Source organism: Homalodisca vitripennis, chromosome 5 (genome assembly GCF_021130785.1).
Source record: "Homalodisca vitripennis isolate AUS2020 chromosome 5, UT_GWSS_2.1, whole genome shotgun sequence".
In the NCBI taxonomy this organism is placed as follows: Eukaryota; Metazoa; Arthropoda; class Insecta; order Hemiptera; family Cicadellidae; genus Homalodisca; species Homalodisca vitripennis.
The window spans coordinates 9186310-9205879 of NC_060211.1; the positions used below are offsets into that span (position 1 = coordinate 9186310).

Below are 19570 nucleotides of genomic sequence, written 5' to 3' on the forward strand. Positions count from 1 at the left end.
TGTTATATAACCTGGAGGAAATGTTATTGTGACATCCTGGTTCAGAAGTTATTTCAAATCAATTTTATTACGAAAACTTTATAGAGTTTTATTTCATTAACTAGCAGTTGCCCGCTGCTTCGCACGCAATTTCCTGTTGAAAAACAGTACCCTATATTCTTTTTCTATCACATTCTAAACATTCCTGAGATAGTTGATAGTCATGCCTCTGTAAGTCTCTTGGACACATTATGAAGGTATGTACCATATTTCCTGCCTCTCTTTCGTGGTTTTTGCTAGGTTTTGATAAGTTATTCAGTAAAATTAATTTATATGGATGAATCTCGATAAAATAATTAGGTTAAAAAGAATCAAATTCGGTCTGTTAAAATTAATCTTCTGTCTAAGATATTTCCAGTATTATTGTGAAGTTTATCTTTTGTTCCGATAAAGAAAATGTATTAACGAAAACCAATTTCGATCATAAAGCGTCTTCTTTTGGCTTTTTTCGTTTACCTTCGATCTAACCAAATTCGATTACCTTATATGCATTCACGGCTTTGTACAATGAGGTGGTGTTTATAACAGCGTTTAATAGTATTTTCATTGCATTAGATAGTTTATTGATTATTGGTGCAATCTAAATTTAAAATTAGGCAATAACTTCTTCTATGCAATCTGCATTACGCTACTGATCAAGCACTTTACAATAATAATGTTCTTTATTTTAACTGTAAACATAAACTTCAACAATGTTTGATGAACTTCAGCTAAAATTATTAACAGCTGTTAAGTATCAGTTCACTTTGTCATAGCGCAGTCTGCCGGATCGAAGGTAAAACATTCCAAAATCAACAACAATTTATAAATAAAACATTGTTTAGTCCTCCTCTGTAGACTAATGGTTATAGTCTCGGCTCTCTAACCGAAAGATCACGGGTTCAAATCCTGGGGAGGTCCAATCATGTACTTTGTGCTTTCATAAAAAACCAGCGCACTTCGAAGCCGGCATAGCTAACGCTGAGGCTTAAATGAGATTTAAAAAAATAAATAAAAAAATAAAACCTTGATGGAATAAACAATTTAAATTGGACACAGGTGCAGATCTAAACTATTCTCGAATCCCCTTCAACACACACACACACACAACATTTCGTCAAAATCGGGCCAAATCCTGAGTCGTTTAGGAGGAGTTCAGTGACATACACACGCACACAAGAAATATATAATGCATAAAAAGATAATCATTTTAGTGAATGTAATACAAAACTTCACAACAATTGTGACAACCTTGGCTTTCTCTAGCACGTGTACTTTTAATGTTCATTCCTCGCAGATTAAGTTTTCAAAATACTGTTACATTCTGTTTCGGCATTACAAACAATGCGTTCTTCCTCCTCCTCTCTGTTTTTAAATCTAAAGCGAATGGGTGCAAAATCAGGTCTAGAAATTATTTTTACTATTGGGTCAATACGAAAATCCTATTTCATTAAACTGACGGAAGTAAACGATTGGCTGAAAAACAGCTGCAAAATTATAAAAATAGAGGAACAAAACTTTCGTTATTCAAGGTAGTTACCAAAAACGATTGATTTTGGTGCGTTTAAGGAAACCTTAGTTGTTGCCTTTTTAATGTAAGTTTTGTATGTGCTTCTAACAGAAACATGTCCTTTTGTGTTTTTTTAGAGCCATTTCATTTTTATCTACCCTAAACTACCAATCTCTTGATTTTAAAGTCATTTTTTGTATGCTTAAATTATGCAATTATTGAGAAATCAGGATTACCAGATCAAATTTATTACAGGTAGGATTATGTTGAAATAACGGCGTAACTATAGTTTTATTTTTTATTGAGTTTGGACAAGGTTCCTCATACATGTATGAGGTTTCGGGCAGCGGTGGAATGGCGCAGAGTGTGGGGGCGGTCCTCAGAGTTAGGGTTACTCCCCGGTCATCATCTCCATAAACTCTAAAACAAACATAGTAGTAACATAAATATTCAGACCAATATATGTTCTTTGAGTTAGATATATGTTGCTAAATCAGTAGTCAACTTCTAGACCTCATCTATGATCTCTCATACTGAGACGTCTCTGTATTCCATGACTTGTCATTTACAACTCTATTTATCATAAATGGTGAACATGAATAATCAATAATGTGTCCACTTTTAACATATAGTATTAGTTATTATGCATACAAGGCCGTTTTCATAACTATATCTAACTGCTTTAGTTCACACCGTGTCGAAACATTGCTTACCCAATTAAATTCGTGACATATTCCAACCTCGCTGTAGAGGCATCTTCAGTCAACATATGATAAATCGAAACTTATATTCTTTGTTTGAAGTTTTTGTTAACAATAGTAGGTTTGACAGGATAACAGGATTTCCAACATCTGCCATCGTTATGGTTACAAAAGGTATAACACAACGTTTCGAGGATTGGAATCTATCCTCTTCGTCAGGTGTGGGAGGTATTTTCATATATATGAAAATAAAGTAACGTTTGCAATCCTCGAAATTTTAGTAACCATAACGATGGCGATGTCCGAAACTTATATGTTATATACACAACCTCTGATCTTATAACTAAAATTATTTATTTTTAGACTTTTAATTACTTCTCCTTTTTGAATATAAAATGTTATAACGAAACGCAAATACTATACACACGTAAGACCTACGTCCATAATGTACGTACAACTTGTTCCCGTCGCTGAGACTCCGCACGATTGTGCTCATTTTAGACTGTTCGATATCTCGACAAATAACTTAAAACTTTGTATTTGTCTTATATATTGTAAAAATTAAAATTTCAGATTTAGGTGTATCGTATTTTAGACAATTCAAAATATCTTCAGAATTCAGATGAAATATTGTATATTCCTCCTTTAATGTGAGGCCGATCCCCTTTAAACCCTTATTCTGCCCGTCCTCATGAGCCACTGGCTTGTGCGAGGATCTTCTCAAACAGAATAAGGGGGAGAGTCGATACGGTACAAGGTCGATCTTACTGATAAAAAGTGCTTCAGTCACAGACAGGATCTGAACCTGCGCTATTCTCAAAATTTCAGATTTCAAGAGTGTCCATTTATGCAAAATTGCTATTATAATCTTTGTGCAGTTATAAATTATGAACGATTGCGCTTAAGCTAGCAAACAATAGTACCGGTACTTGCTACGTAGGCTGAGAGCAAAATCACCCTTTTTGTAAAACACTAAATGTGTTACGCTTTTATCTCTCAGTGATATTGCCTGTAGTACAGATCCACAAAAGAGCGGTTAATATTGTGTAAGTGTCCCAAGCGCTCATGTGGGAGCTGTTGCCGACCCAATCCGCCGTAAGCTCTGTTAATCTCATCATACGCTCGACTTGGCCCACTCGGCGATCGTTTCAATATCCATTACCATCCCACGTTTTCACATTTTTTTTTATTAACCCCGAAAATGTCATAAATGATTGTAGATCATTCCGGGAAGGAGACCATTATTTATAGAAATTCTAATATGTAAAAGGTTACCTAGACCACTCTGGAAAGGAGACCATTATTTATAGAAATTCTAATATGTAAAGGTTACCTAGACCTAAAGTTTTTGTAGGTATTCTTGTAATAAATACGTATATTAGCCCGGGCGTGATTTGGTTTTGCAAGTATTCTTGATTAAAGGAATAATACCATTATCTCGTAAGTTGTCAGTCAACACTTTTCGAATTGACTGAACATGGCACTCCACCACAGAAAAAATAGCACACAAGTCACTGGGACACTGTTTACAGCGCCATCCGACGGGCCAAAGTATGAACTACCATTACCTCGTTACTAAAACCAGTGAGACGTCTGTTATTGGATAGTCTTTGCTCTCCACACAAATAAGAAATTTTCCATGTTTCGGCACTGTGTGAACTGGAAAAATTTGATGCCAATTAGACACGCAAGCTTGATAACTAAAAACAGTACCATTTTTAAATGTGTATTTTGATACCTTCAAAGTCTACGGTTCCAGACCCATCAGTGTCGATCTCAGCAATCATCCCGTCCAAGTCCTCTGGCTTGAGAGCGTCATCCAGGGCAGCCAGGATCTCCCTCAGGACTTTGGTTGTAATGTACCCGTTACCTGCAATGGAAAATTATAACATTCTATTTTATTCACAATTTTAAGGACAAATGGACAAGAATATATGTCCGTATAGGTTAGTTTGTTTAGGTTAGGATAGTTTAGGTTAGGTTAGGTAAGGTTAGGTTAGGCTTGGTTCTTTTGTGACATTTCCAAATGCAACAGACACTGTCGCACATTGGTGACTAACTATCCTAAGTTCTTGTATTTATTACTTTAAGCCATTTAAGGAAGTCATCCTCACACAAACCATTACTTATACATTTTAATTTAAAATTCAAACTACAAAAAATATGTTACTTATAAATAATAGATCTGCATTGTCTACTTTCACCCGATTATAGACTGCAAAGGAAACCTCAAGATAGTTACGATCTTTTCAGTTATGAACACGACATTTGACAGTATCTGGTCATAGTAGTTGTGTTCTAACGCATAAATTTAACAAGGCTATAATACATCAGATAACATGTACCGTAACAGGCCTCACAGAAGTTTTATTTGAAACTTAAAGTCTATAGATTAATCCGTTCTCAAGATATCCTGCTAAAAAGTTGATGCGCAGCTTAAACCTCTTTGGAGGGACCATCATCATCAAACCACCATCAATCTCACCTTTATGGAAGTGAAAGAAAGCTTTAAGTCTATAACTCGATTCGTTCTCAAGATATCATGCAGAGTTAAGCCTCACTGATGATTGACCTACTTTACGGACATGGACTATGGTCGTTGGATAATAATCGAACTCGTTCTTGCTTATGTGGAAATCGAGCAAAACTTTCAGTCTCTTGCTTATTTCGGTTCCAAGATATCTTGTGGACAGACAGAAGAAGAATTGTGACAAACTGCCCTTCTGAGTTGCAACATAATATGAAACTGTCAATTCTATAGTTCAATCCGGTATCGAGATACCTGCGGATGGCCATGCTTCACTGACGCTCAGTCAGAAGAGAACATAATAAATTCAATGGACTTAGAAAGCAGAATTAACATTTTTAAATATAACCTACTCAAACGAAATTCTATTCACTTTACTAACCTGTGATACGAAATAGGTGAGATAGTTGTGTGACAAAAGAAAAATAATGTTTCACATGTCATCTTAGAAAGGATGATCAAGTTTTTTCTGATCGATAAACATTTGCATAACAGAAGTTTATAGAGCTAAAGTCAACTAGATTGGAATGAGAAACAATACATCGAGTGTGAAGAAAGTACTGTCCACTTAACCAAGCATATATTGATAATACATCATACATAGGATGAACATGATCACCTTTAGTTTCTATGGAACTGTGAAAAGCAAAGAATGGAAGCGAGTTTGCCAAGTACACTCACTGATATCTAAGTCAACGGCGCCTTATTTTGTAGCAAACGTTTTTGATTTTTTTCATTATTAAACTAATCCGTTCTATACTCATAAGCTACAGCCTTATTAGTTTCTATATTTATTACACTCTCATACATATCATTTATATTTATCTATAAGTATAGGTTGTCTGTGGAACACACAAACATACTTTTTCTCTCTTCATCATAAAATAAACTATTAGGTGTTCGAAACAGTGCTAAAGAGAAAACAAGATTTCGAAATAATAAATAATGCTTTTTGTTATAAAATACTGAGAGTTTTAAAGTTTATCTCTAAAATCTGAAATATTGCAGCCCCGAAGATGTATGACCATAGAATAGAATAACATAACGCAAAGTTCACCACGTTATACATGTCAGGAGGTTATCTCGCAACCCCACGCTTCTTGTGAATAACAATATGTGGCATACCACCACAGTGTCTTGTTGGTTTACTGCCACGATAAACAGACATATGTAAATTATGTGACTACCACAGTACTGTCTACAATTCCAGTACACATTTATTCAAATGTCAACTGTGTTTATTACTACATTTCCTTTCAGAATAGTACACAAATAAATGTATCTTAAAATAGTTAAAGTTATGTAAAATGTATGACTAGCGGTTGCTTATTCTATAACGATACAAATATTTTCATATAAATGCGGTATATAAATGTTATATTATCAATGACTTATATTATTATATTAACACTCTACCTCCTTGTTATAAAGTACATACAGTTCACAACTTAGAATAACAGCAGTTTTTGAAAGTTGGCTTCTCATTTTATAGGTGTAAAATTAGACCCAGGGCTGTTTAACATTGTACATAACTAACGTACAATGGCTAAGGAGACGTGAACCCTTTAAAGTGTTTTCATTTTTATATAAATAACTACATGTATTTCTTGACGTATGTTAGATTATTAATATTATTATTGTGATTATAGTATTATTTCTGAATTAATAACATCTTCCAAAGCTTACAACGAACATGCTGTGCATAAACATTGGAGAAATGTAAATTATTAACTAAAAATTACTACCATACGTTTTTGTATTTAATACATAGAGTATATAAAAAAGTTTTTAAATTACAAAACAACTTTCTCTTTGCTAAAATGAAGACAAATAAAAACTATCCGTAAAATAAAGATACGGCTACTCCACCAACGGATGTTTATTGAAACTGCTATCAGCATAAGTCTGCACAATCAATGGCAAAAAAACTAAAACAATAATCTAAATCACGTTTTTTTTAGAGGAATGTTTTTAACTATTTACCAATTATAGATTTATATTTTGAACACACAATTTATTATTGAATGAGAAATTTAAATTTGTATGGTAAAAACTGTTTAAATAAATTAAATCTCCCATCCAAACGATTTTGTCGTTTACATTGATAGGAAATATAATGATATATTGGACTATACCTAAATATTTATGTTTTATTAGTATTTATTTTATTTAACAAAAATATGATGGTTATTGTACATCCATCAACTGCCAGGTACGCTACAATTTATTGAAATTAGTCTTGAATTAATAATAACTAGCGTAAATTCAAGTACCGGTAATAAATAAAACTTTTCTTTTCAAATTCAATTCAATCTGAAATGTATTTTACACGCGGCAAAAGAACTAATTTAAACGGGATACGGGAAAGATGAATATCACCAAGAAGTGTTCTGACTAAGCGATGTCACGGATTGAAAGTCTACATCTTACTGATGTATTGACACGATTATACCTCATATTTAACGACAGTCAGCAGTACTTTGATTGTATCAGTTATGCAGGAGATAACTCTACCCATGCTATAAATTGAGACACAGAGAGGTTACTGCCCTGTGTGGAGTGAGAGGCTCAAGTACCGCAGCTACTAAATATTTTAACGGTAAAAATTAAAGTAACGTGGTGCAAGCCCAGCGTTGAATCTCAGAACCAACAGAAATAACCCTCGGACCTCAGCACACTCGTCTGTTTGAATAGTGTATCTCAGAGTAACTAATACAGTCAAAGGAAATGAAAATGAAATGAAAAATGTCTTTATTGAATACAACGACTATTGAATATACTCAATTAGCGAGGTTCATACTATTAAGTCCTCTCTTACACATAACCATACAATAATAAACTATATTATTACTATAAAACAAAAGCCACAATACAGTTTGCATTACTATTTTACATTCAAAAATTATAATCTATATTTATATAAAGTAATAAAATGAAATGAAGGTTCTCTATGAAACCAAAAATAAATACATAAAATAAAACTTACAAGAAAATTAATAGACATTCGCCCATCACCATTCATACAAAGCCATCGTCTCATACCCTATGCCACGATATCGTCAAACCGACGAGGCCCGAAACAAATGGTCCTTAAACACCCCCCCCCCCCGAAACCGTTCCCGACTACGAATACCTCTGATATGATCCGGGAGATTATTCCAGAGTCGACAAGCAGAGACTGTGAATTATTTACTGTAAATAGAGGATCTATGAACAGGAATAGATAACAGAGAGGGTCCACGTCGAGTATTCCAATTGCTTGTTTCAGAAATGAAAGAAAAGCGTTCAGACAGATAAGAAGGGGAATAATCGTTATACAAAATAGAATAACCAATAGAAGGAAGTACTAAGAGAGTGAAGTAACAATGAATTGTAAGACATCATGTAGATGATACCAAGAGCGCGATTTAGGAAGTTATATACTGTAATCATGATCGTTAGTATACAATCTAATTTGATCCAATAAAATACGTTTGTTTGAATAAAAATATTACGTTGTCCAAAACGTAACACACAATCAATTGTTAAAATATTTTGTTCAAAATCTATTGTAGTAACTAAAACTTGAAGCAGAATTCATACACATAACGACTACTTTCTTCAAACCTTCAAGCAATTATTAAAATTAATTCTTTAATCACAAAGATTACAAAAATAACTTTCTATATTTATATAGTATAATTCCAGTAACGATTTTATTTTATTGTACAGACTACGCCACACAGTACAAATTAATATTAAAATGTCTATTAATATGTCTAACTAATATTAAAAACAAATTTACTTTTTGTATTTACTTTTGTGATGTTTCAGATGAAGATAGCCTTGCTATCGAAAGGCCTCACAAAATAAAAAGTTATTGGTATTGGTTGGTGTGTTTTCATTGTAGTTGTTAAATTAAGAAAGCCAATACAAGCTCCATCTTCAACAATTCATACTTTGCTCCGGGTTTCAGATCGGCGCGATGCATTAGGCGCTAATGCACATAAATACACGCACTTCATGAATATTGTGCACGAATCATTTATGCTTGGAACAAACAAAATTTGTTTAATCGAATGGTCTATTGCAATGTGGATGAAACTTAAGCATCTGAAGCTTGAAACCAAAAGAGTGCGGTAAGCAGTAGAAACAAAAGTTAGACTCAATGGGGAATACCAACTTAGAGAATAAACCTTGACGTCTGATGTACAAACAGGTCACGTTTCACTCGCTAGGTTTATCAGACCTAAGAGTACCGCAACATATTACTCCTTAAGAAGTTAATAAGGACGAAAAAGAATGATGGTTTCTTTGAATCGATGTTTGAACCGCCATAGAATTGTGTTTGTAATAGTATGCAAGCTGATTCATTGCTTTAAAAGTGTTTTCAGACTGTTTTCCTCTTTTTCCTTTTTTCTCTTAGGCCAAGAAGCTTATAAATTTCACTTAGTCCTATAAGAACCTTTGCGCTGCTTCCGGAGTTACAGGATATTCAGGATGGGTAAAGTTAGGGGTTAGGGGCCGCCTCCTATCAAGATCGATGAGGAAGAATTAGGCACTAAATCTCAAAGTCATGTCTCCCCGGAAGAAGGGGAGACCAGCTCTGAACCAGCCTCTCCAGTCAAAGTAGGCAGGGGGTGGCACACCCTTGTTGAGGCTAGCAAGAACCTCTGAGGTTAGGAATATACCCCACAAACTCCAACAGTCATCTCCCGCAGTAGACTAGACCTATCGAATTGCCCTTGAGCCCCAGAATCTCGACATTTGCGGTTAGTGATGTGCCGCTCTTGGACATCCATAAGTTTGCCCAGATTTAAGTGACACATCGTTTTTTGCTGTGCACAGTGGTAGGTTCAACTGGAAGGTATAAACCAGCCAGAAGTGATCCCTGCTGGGTTTATTTTGTACGTACACGTCCTTTAGTTACGTCTTTAATGCAAATGTCATGTTAATATTTAAATTTCTGAAAACTAGCTCGTTACTTTCAATATTAACTCACAACCTATAGAAATTGTTTCCGCACAGTTTAGCCAACTACTAAATCCCTATTTTTAAATCAACAGACATATAACAATCTTACCCTCCTTGTCGTACAGTCTGAAGGCCTCCTTCAGTTCCGCCTGCATCGCTTCCGCATCCTCCTCTTCCAGGAAGGTGCCCACGATCTGGCAGAACTGATCGAAGTCGACTTTGCCGGTTTCTTAAAAATAAATCGAATTCCCGTAATGAATCCAAAAAGTCGTACAATGTACAGAAGTAATAACATGTATTATAATAATTGCCAAGATGTCAGAACTTTGAGGAAATATTTGCACAATCAACTGTATGATTTACAAAAAGATATATAGTAGTATTTTATCAAAACTGTGTTATAACGGTTTAAACTTTATGTAAAAAAAGTTACTTGTTTTGAAAATGTTTGTATTAGTAAAATATGAAATAAAAATGAATTGTTTAAAAAGTAGAAGTTGATGTGAAAGTACATGAGTTCTAAATCAAGCAGACACCCAAACCAGATACGATGTATTTATTAATCATATGACACGCATGAGAAACATTGTGATAACTTAAAATCACGATCAAAGAAATATTAGTAACATCATCAAAACCCAGCTTTGCCATAGCTTTCAATATCAATTAATTAAATTCTTGAGACTCACCGTCAACGTCGACCTCATCAATGAGTTCCTCCAACTTCTCCTCGTCGAACATCTCAAGTCCCATCTTGTTGAGAGCCTCCGCGATCTTCGAGGTTTCGATGGAACCGGTCTTGTGGATGTCGATCATCATGAAGCCTTTGCGCATTGCTGCACACAAAACATTCAGTACATTATTATCCTGATATTGGTTGTATGCAGACGATCGTTGAAGATCTGTTTACACGGTAATGACTTACTAAGAGTTTGAGTGTCTACAAGTTCTGTAATTTAACCTAAAAATGAATTACCTTAATACATGAATCATTTTTCATTTCTTTTATATATTCTATTTTTATATTCTATATTTTAATAAATATATTTATATTATATATATATATATATATATATATTAATAAATATATTTATAAAATATAAATATATAAAATAAATATATTCTATATTTAATATGTAAAAATAACTTTTCGTGGTTTCTTATTTTTTTTTGACATTAATAATATCTTTCTGTATAGAAATGTCTGACCTTTCGTTTCATTCATATGTCCGAAAGGATTTGTTTTTAGTTCCTTTACGGTGGAACGTCATTAAAAACGCTGTAATTGCTTCAATGGCCCTCGGTAAAAATGTAACCTTTTGAATAGATCTAACAATATTAAAACTGTATAGTAAAAATAGGTCGGCGAGTGAGACATGCATTGAAGGAGACAGATAGACAGACAGACAGACGTGTTGCTGGTCCAAGCCAAGTGTTTGACATGTCCCTGCACGCCACACAGTACATTATTAGACTCCCCTCAGTCCCTGCTCGTTATTCAGGTGTTTATTCGACTTCTTTAAACAGATGTCCGACATAATTTATATAAACAAATGTAGGAACAATTACTGGAAATGAGTTTTTTCTGAGATGTTCTTACGATACATTTGCGTTATTAGAGGTTAATTGCTATTTTAAAAACACTGCTATTGCAAGATATTGTATAAATACGCTGTTTATTGTACATAAATATAGTAATTGAGAAATGTTTACTTACACGACTAGATTAAATTAAACACTACTTAAATATAAAACTCCACCCTCGATAAATAAAGCGTTGATATAAATAAATTTGTATTTTAAGATTGTTTTATAGTTTATATAGAGAGTTTTAAACTTAAAAAATTTTGCCACATAAAATATACAAAACCTAATTTCTCAAGTACATCATCCCATATTGTGTCTTGTTAAGTATATTTTCAAGGTCAAATATATGTTGACTACATAAAATAGAAGTTTAAGTTGATACAATTCTTCAAATTTGTTTATTAGGCTACATGTGCTAATATGTCACATAATAATTTTGTAAAAGTTGAAATATAACTGTAATCAGTTTGTTTGAAAATTGATTTAATTTATTTATTCTGAAACTTTCTCGCTGCCACGTGGTTCATATGACCAATGTAAAAATGTAACATTCACCTTCGTAAAACTCTTTAAAAATTAATTTAAAACATTTAATCAACTTTTTTGCTCTCGATGTTTTTTATATATTAATGAAGCTTCGTGGAAAATTCAAAAAAGTCAATATCGGTCAGTTAGTTTTTGAGATCGCGGAGAAGACAGGGATACAGACAGGATTTAAATTACCCAGCCCCTCGAGGGCTTCCCTAACGCTCAAGCAACAAAATGTTCACACAATGCTCAAAACATTTGTATACACTCTAATAAGTTAGGTAAGACATAATTTATGAAAATCTATGCTACCACTTATAATACTCAATAAGGTAAAATTTGTTTTTTATTATAATATCACTTACCACGAACCTTGTCCTCATTCTCCTCCTGAAACATTAAACTATTATGAGTAATGAGTAATGAGAATTCAGGCAAATTAGCGCAAGTCCCTATAACAGATTGAGGAAAGGCCTCATAACAGCTACGTTTTGCTTCTTCTGAGACAATAAAAAAATCTTATAAGTATTAAATATTTTTACTGTATATAACCAGGTATAAGATAGTTGAGCTAAAAAAAAAAAAAAATTCAAGTATTAGGATTATTTGTTCATATTTTTTCCGATGCCAGTGTCTTTTTAAAATGTTTACTAAACGGGTACAAGGATGACCGGTCTAAACCAAGTATTCTAATATGTGTATTAACTGTATATGTAATATACAAGTATATAATATAATATCCATAATATAATAAATAATATATACATATACTTGTATATGTCTCACCAAAAGTCAAAACCGTGATCTATATCCTTATCCTTTACGCTTTGGAAGAAATCGTATGATTGTATTACAATAATTAACCTTAAATAATTATTTTCTTTAACATATTCCTACAGGCAACATTCCCTTCACTTAGGTGAGGTTATTGAGTCAGTTTCAGTTACAGGGTTATATTTAATGACTAAACTCAAAACATACCAATTTTTATATCTCTGAATAAATCTTCATTCGACAATACAATAATCTATGGTTTATTTTAAATATCTCAATGGAACACGATTTCAGAATATGCTGCAATTATTTAATCCTACTTCATCTGTATTAATTATATAAAGCAAACGTGATGCGGTGGCTGAATGAATGAAGCAGATAAACCAAATTTATTCGGTTTTAAAGAAAAAACGTCTCCTTAGGTAACAATTTTGCTTCTAATATTGTTATTTACACTAATATATTTTTGTATTTTTTAACATTAACTAAATAAAGAAACATTATCGTTACCAAAAACGTGTTATGAAGATTGCTGCTATTTTGGCTTAATTATCCTTTTTGCATTGTTTCATAAATTAGGATTCCTTGCGTTAGTCACGTATTTAGGAACCCCTAAATACCACGTACCAAGATTACTAATTTATTTTCTGGTCCCGTATCTTACCAATGCCAACTCATTAAGTTAAATTTTTCTAATGATAAGACTATAGAATATTTATATTTGCTTTTTAGCAATTTAGCCATAAGGAACGTGAGCCACAGTACGACACCCTAGCCCGAGAGGGTGAAACATGTTGACCTACCCTTGCCTATAAAACATGTTTGGGAGGATGGTTCTCTACCTTTAGCATCGCAAAGTTTGTTATATACTTGTAAAATTTTTTATAATGAAGAAACATTAGAATCATATACAGAGATGTCAAAAGCAAAAGTATATTTAGAATTTTAAACATTTAATATTAAATCAAGAAAGCTACTCTTTTAAGGGGGGATAAGCACGGTAAAACATTAATAATTGTTTATTTCAAAAATTGATTATTTGGTTAAGAATGCATATATTTCTCTGTAAATACAGAACATTTTGTTCTTAACGTTTATTACTAAGAACGTTACTATAGTAAAAACTATTGTTTAAAAATTATAAAATACTAAGAATACAATAAAAATTATAATAAGAAATAAATGTTAATAAAATGATTTTAATATTTTTAACGAATATTTTTACGTCATATAATTTACAGTATATGCTGACAATTTCAGGATAATTGAGCTATTAGTTCTAAACTTAAATGCTAAATTCAAACTTTAAATAGCATTGAACTGTAAAAGTGCATCTCTTCCTTAACAGTAGTTTAAATGAGTAAGGAAACTAAAACCTACTAACTAATAGCACAGTTTTTCAGATTACGCAACGTCGAAAAATTGCAAACAAAATTAAAATCTTGAAGTATATTGGTCTCATGTAGATAGCGATCGATTTATTTTTAACTAATATTATATCAAATATGAGGCCGAATTATATTTTCAACATTTTAATCGTATAAGCAATTCCTTTACGTTGTTGGACCAAAAAATTTAGAAAACCGGAACAACACCTACCCACACAAGCCTAAAAATGAGGAAAAATTCAGATAAATACTAATTACATGAAAAGAGTTATTTGTATCTTTAAAATAAAGATGGGCATTTTAAAGGTTTACTAAGCTGTGATATCTTTACTAAAAACTGATTATTTCGATTTATAAAACTATTGTTGTATTATTAAATTTTAAATCTTTCTACAAAAATAAGAAATGATATTAATTTTGTTACAAAAAAATATAAAAAATAATTTAGTAAAGGAGTAGTCTTAAAAACTAAATGTTAATGCAGTTACACTACAAACATTTCACCTAGACTCTTGGACCAATGATACCTTGTCAAAAAAGAACTTATATGCCTAACTTGTATGTAAACTTCCATTCTATGGCTATAATTACATATACAGATAGCACATTTACATTAATATTCTTAAATCATTTCCAAAAGGCTATCAACAATATTGACAATGAATTTCGATATATGCTTTCTTAATTTATTACAAAAAACTCGAGACTGTTTACCTTTGTAACTTACACAATTCACCATATAATATTTTTTAAATCGTTTCCAAAAGGCCATTAACAATATTGACAGTGAATATGCTTTTTTATTTTATTAGAACAAACTCAAAACACTTTGTGTATTCAACTTACACAATTCACAATAATTCTTAAATTGAATTTTCAACTAGTAAACAAGGATTGGGTCCAGCTACGGGAAGACACTGATCCCAATTTAATACCGAAACAGCTGTAGTAGAAGTGGAGTTTCAAATTTGATTCCAAAATGCTGCTTTTAATAATTGATATATTTATGAATTCTCTGCAACCATAAGATTTATCATGGGCCGCAACTAAATTATTTAAAGTAGCCTATACATTGTTTTTACTATTTAGTAAACTAAAATTACTTCCAAATTAATAAAATTGTTTTTATAACAATTTATTTAAATGGAGGACACTCAGGTTTAACAAGGAACTGGATATAGAGTTCCAAACGAAACATGCTAATCATCTGTTTTACCGAAGTAACGATCTGGCTGGCTGACGAAGGATCAGTGTCAGACTGCTGACTGCTGACTGACTGACTAGCTGGATCAGATCTGCTGATCCCCGCCAATAGACAGCAGCTTATAGCCAACATTAATCTCCAGAACCGGTAATGGTGGTGTCGTATATCACATCGAGACTAAGTGATCAGTCATCCTTTCTGCTTAGTAGGTAAGAACATTAACCCATCAGTAACGATTAGCTATCACAAATGGAGACATATCACGTATGTTACAAAATATAATAATTATTTCAATCATATATACTTAAAGTTACCACATCATATTTCAAATCACACTTTAATAATCTCTGAACATTATAATTTATAGGTTAAGCATATTCCTCATGGTCTTCCAAAAGTTGAAACGATTTTTAGCATCGGCTGTGTGTGACCGACTGGCTTTTCTTAATCAAAAATGAAAATGAAAATGTAAATCATATAATTATATAAACGTTGAGGTATTTGTTCTGCAGCTTATTGAAGTTTAAGCGTTCATAATTTTTCCTCACGCGTTGGAAAGAAAAACGATTCTAGTATTTTAATCAGTCTCATCAAAATCTATTTTTACCTAACATTAAGTAAAACTTAACACATTAAGATTTAAAATTACAGGATTTCCATTTTACTTAAATTTGTAATATTCTTTTTACTCCCAGTCCATAACTCATTTCACCGCACTTAGAAATAATGTGATTTTACACTAATAATAAGTAGTTGTTCACTTTAAGCTATGTTCTTGTCATAAATAAACTGCCCAGTTCCGGTTTGAAGAGTTTCAACATTGTCCAGTAGTGCAAGTGAAATTTAAATTATTTACTTACGATTTCATCATAGTATGTAAAAAAAATTATGAATTCAAAACCAAAATCTTATCAGTAATGTTTACTAGTAATTTTGTTTGGATAGCTCGCTGTTATTGTAGTTACAGGTCATAAATAAACTGCCCAGTCTCGGTTTGAAAAGTTTTCAACAATGTCCAGAACGTACAAAAGTTGATTTTGAATTATTTCCTTATTGATTTCATCATAATTTATAAAACATTATCAATTCAAAACCAAAATCTCGTTAGTAATGTTTATTTAGTAATTTTTGTTGGATAAGCTCGCTGTTTTTGCAGTAACCACAAAAACAAATTTAAAACAAATTGCTTGGAAAATTAAATGAAATTGGAAGTAGCCCTTACAAATACTAGAACTTTGCGTTGAATGGCTGGGGTAGCTCGGATCTAGAGAGGCTGTCATCACGTGATCGTGTGTAGGATCGTGCGTGTCCAGGCAGAGACCTCAGCCGCCCACGCCGCACCGTCCACTAAACACACTGCGCAATCTTCTTTTGTGTCTTGTCTCATTACATGGCAGTATTGTACAATTTGTGCTAGTTTTATTAGTGTAACTTTATTATATTCTACACTATTTATAGTTATCAAATGTTTACTTTGCACCTGTCCTGCACAAACCATTTAATCATTTTACCAATGCAAGAGTAGGATTCAAAGGTACCTCCCTTTTCTTTAATATGGTAATTTCCATGTCAAATTAACTAGTTGCCTGAATCTTGCCTCTTAGATTTTTTTGAATAGAAGTTTTACTTACAAAGATAAATTCAAATGCTAAATTTGTACCTTTTGAGTTTTGAGTAAAGGGCTTTTCAAAGCCCACAAAAAGGCAGCTTTGGGTTATATCTCAGAATTTTTAAAAAGCTAAAGAGCTCAAATTTTGCTAAAGCATTCATTTACATAACAAGACTTTTTAAATCCTCCCAAAAATGGGGTTTTAAAAAAACCCGAAAAACATTCCCTTCAATTTTTTTCTTTTTTTTAATTACATTATTAGTTGACTACATATATCCACAATTTCAGAATGGGACTTAAATGGGTTCTTATTTTTTTTAATATTTTGCTACTGGAGTACCACCGGTTTGGTGTGTAACAACCATTGCTATTTACATTAATTAAGGTACTGTGTTCTTTAATCATTTAGGAGTGAAATTACCTCCCTTTTCTAGTCAATATTTTACTTATAATTTGGTTAAATACTTATAAATTTACGTATGGTCATATTTTTAGTTATATTCTTAATAATTTTAGATAAAAGTTCTTGGCATATAGACTACAACTTCTATGCAAAAAAATCACAGAAATCTGACAGGTCAAGGTCCAGACCTTTGTTCATTTTAACATGGAATGACCTAGTAATAATAATAATAGAACAACATTCGAAGAGTGCATGGTACACAAGAGTCCAATCGTTATTCATAGCACAAAGCATTCTAAGAATCAATACGTACATAGAGGTAACGCAACTACATCTGTAACGTGTGGGAGATATTCCAGAGACTAGAAAATGTGCTCAACTGAAATATTTTTTGTTTGAATGCCTGTAATGTCAAGTGAAGAAAAATTTCAGTAAGTCGTTAAAAGAATTAACTGAAACAAAGAATTCTCTTTTCTAGATGTTACATATCTCACTTTGCTAGCATCTGTACGTTTGAGTTTATTTTTTTTAATGCAAGCTGCATTATTTCATTTCATTTATAGAGTTTCAAATTGAGCATGAATTTATCAATTCAAATTGACGGTGGAGTTTTAAATATTTTCTCCCATAGTTCACGATGTTGTAGAATCATAATTTCAGATTTTTGTAACAATGTTATTCCTGAGACATTCCAGGAATTATCAAGTGTTCTAGACAGAAAATACATATTAAAAAATGTGGATTTTTTAAATACATGTTCCCATTATTTATGTTTGATACTGATTTTTTGCCCTTCCGATTTTTACATAAAAATGAACTTTTATATCTATTTGAAATTCAGGTAAACCACCGATTAAACTAGGCTGATGAAATCAAATTATATTAAAAAATAAACAGGTTTGTTATTCTGGCACATAATAAGGTTGTTTTAGAGAATGGATATCTTCAACATTTAGGTTATGAATCATAGTCCATATGGCTACAAGTATTGCGGAAAAACAACGCAGAAAATATTCTCTACTGACTGACTCCGTTTTATTTTATTTCCCACGATATTAATTTCAATAAGCCAAATTTAGCGTTAAAATAATAAGTCAGACAAAAGTTAGGCAAGAAAATACCTGCCACTGGCTAAAAACCCTAAGTAACAGTCACGCCGTTTTAATTGGTCAATCATTTAAATGGATACAAATATTGAGTTCAATGTCTATCAGGTTTTATCGAAGTAACTTTGCAATTGATTTCTTATCTAAGTTATTGTGTTTTTATCAGTTATGACCTGACTTCTATAATCATATAACTTTCAATCCTCTGTTTATTGAGTCCCTCGAAAAATTTCAACAACTTCAAGAACCGTACAGTCTTTAATTTGTAAAAGTCCAAATACTATTGCTTTACACTAGTAATTATCATAAACTATAACGAGTTAGGTATTTGTTCCAGTGTAATACTCGTATGCCGACTCGACCAATAACTCACCATGGTACTGCTGATTGTGGACGGGACGGCAGGAGATGCTGATGGCCTCTGATGGAGCGGTGATGGCCTCACTTAAAGACACAGAGCAGTAACCGACTACAATGAAGTGCCTTACAGCCCGTGTCAGCTGACAATAGCCGCTTGAAGGCTAACATATGGTCCCGTTGGTTCTAAAGCACGCTAGACGTATCTAACACCTTGTAGCTGCTTAAAGAAAACACAAACTCGACCTTTGAAAGTGTTGTGGTTTTTCTCTCCCCGCTGTATTTTCGGGTACAATTATTCTGGCTCACATTCAAGAATAGGTTGAGTACTGTTTCTTTTCATTGGTTAAGGTTTGATCGTGTACACCTGCGAGCGACAGGGAGGTGGGGAGGGGGTGATTGAGAAGTTTCGTTGATGGCCTCGTTATACTTCAAGAAGTACGTTCCCTTTTAATGAGATTACCATACGACAACGGCGCTCCTACTTGTGTCAAACCAGTATCTCGCTCAGGCTGTGCAAACTATATTTGGTCACGAAAACTTGATTCATCTATACAACAGCAACTTCATACTCTGTACAGGACAGAGAGTATTGTATAAGCATACATTCTACACTTTGAAATAACCAATTTTAAATAAAGTAATTATATTGTTTACGATCCCTCGTACGAGTTAGCACAATGATACTGTGTCCTCGTATTCACATATTACGTATATATATTTAAAATAAGAGTAAAGGAATTTTATTACTTTAAACCCATTTATTGTTCTATGTTAGTTTGGGTGAATATGTTAAAAGAAAAGGTAAATATAGAATTCATTAAACTTTTATATACTTTATTTGCAGCAAGGGGTGTTTTAATCTTAAATACTCCAGATATGGAAAGGATTTAATGGGAATATTG

At 32.6% G+C, this 19570-nt stretch overlaps 1 protein-coding gene across 2 annotated transcripts; it reads right to left on the bottom strand.

Annotated features, from left to right (window-relative positions):
- Positions 1-1812: 1812 nt before the first annotated feature.
- Positions 1813-18818, bottom strand: LOC124361768 (troponin C-like). Of its 2 annotated transcripts, none has more exons than XM_046815734.1 (6): positions 18682-18818; positions 12190-12214; positions 10399-10545; positions 9819-9938; positions 3968-4099; positions 1813-1948 (listed from the first exon to the last, which is right to left on the bottom strand). In XM_046815734.1, exons 1-6 carry the CDS (start codon positions 18682-18684, stop codon positions 1920-1922), a joined length of 456 nt encoding a protein of 151 aa, XP_046671690.1. In that variant the 5' UTR covers positions 18685-18818; the 3' UTR covers positions 1813-1919. The 2 variants fall into 2 exon arrangements, with proteins under 2 accessions (XP_046671690.1, XP_046671691.1); XM_046815735.1 differs by lacking the exon at positions 18682-18818 and adding an exon at positions 16413-16552.
- Between the last annotated feature and the right edge of the window lie 752 nt (positions 18819-19570).

What these genes read in the sequence shown, in the direction of transcription:
- LOC124361768 (XM_046815734.1), bottom strand. An exon ending in CAGACTGTACGACAAGGAGG is followed by an intron (nt 4,100 to 9,818) that starts GTAAGATTGTTA and finishes TTTCCATTGCAG; the next exon opens with GTAACGGGTACATTACAACC. An exon ending in TGGAACCGTAGACTTTGAAG is followed by an intron (nt 1,949 to 3,967) that starts GTATCAAAATAC and finishes TGTTTGTTTTAG; the next exon opens with AGTTTATGGAGATGATGACC.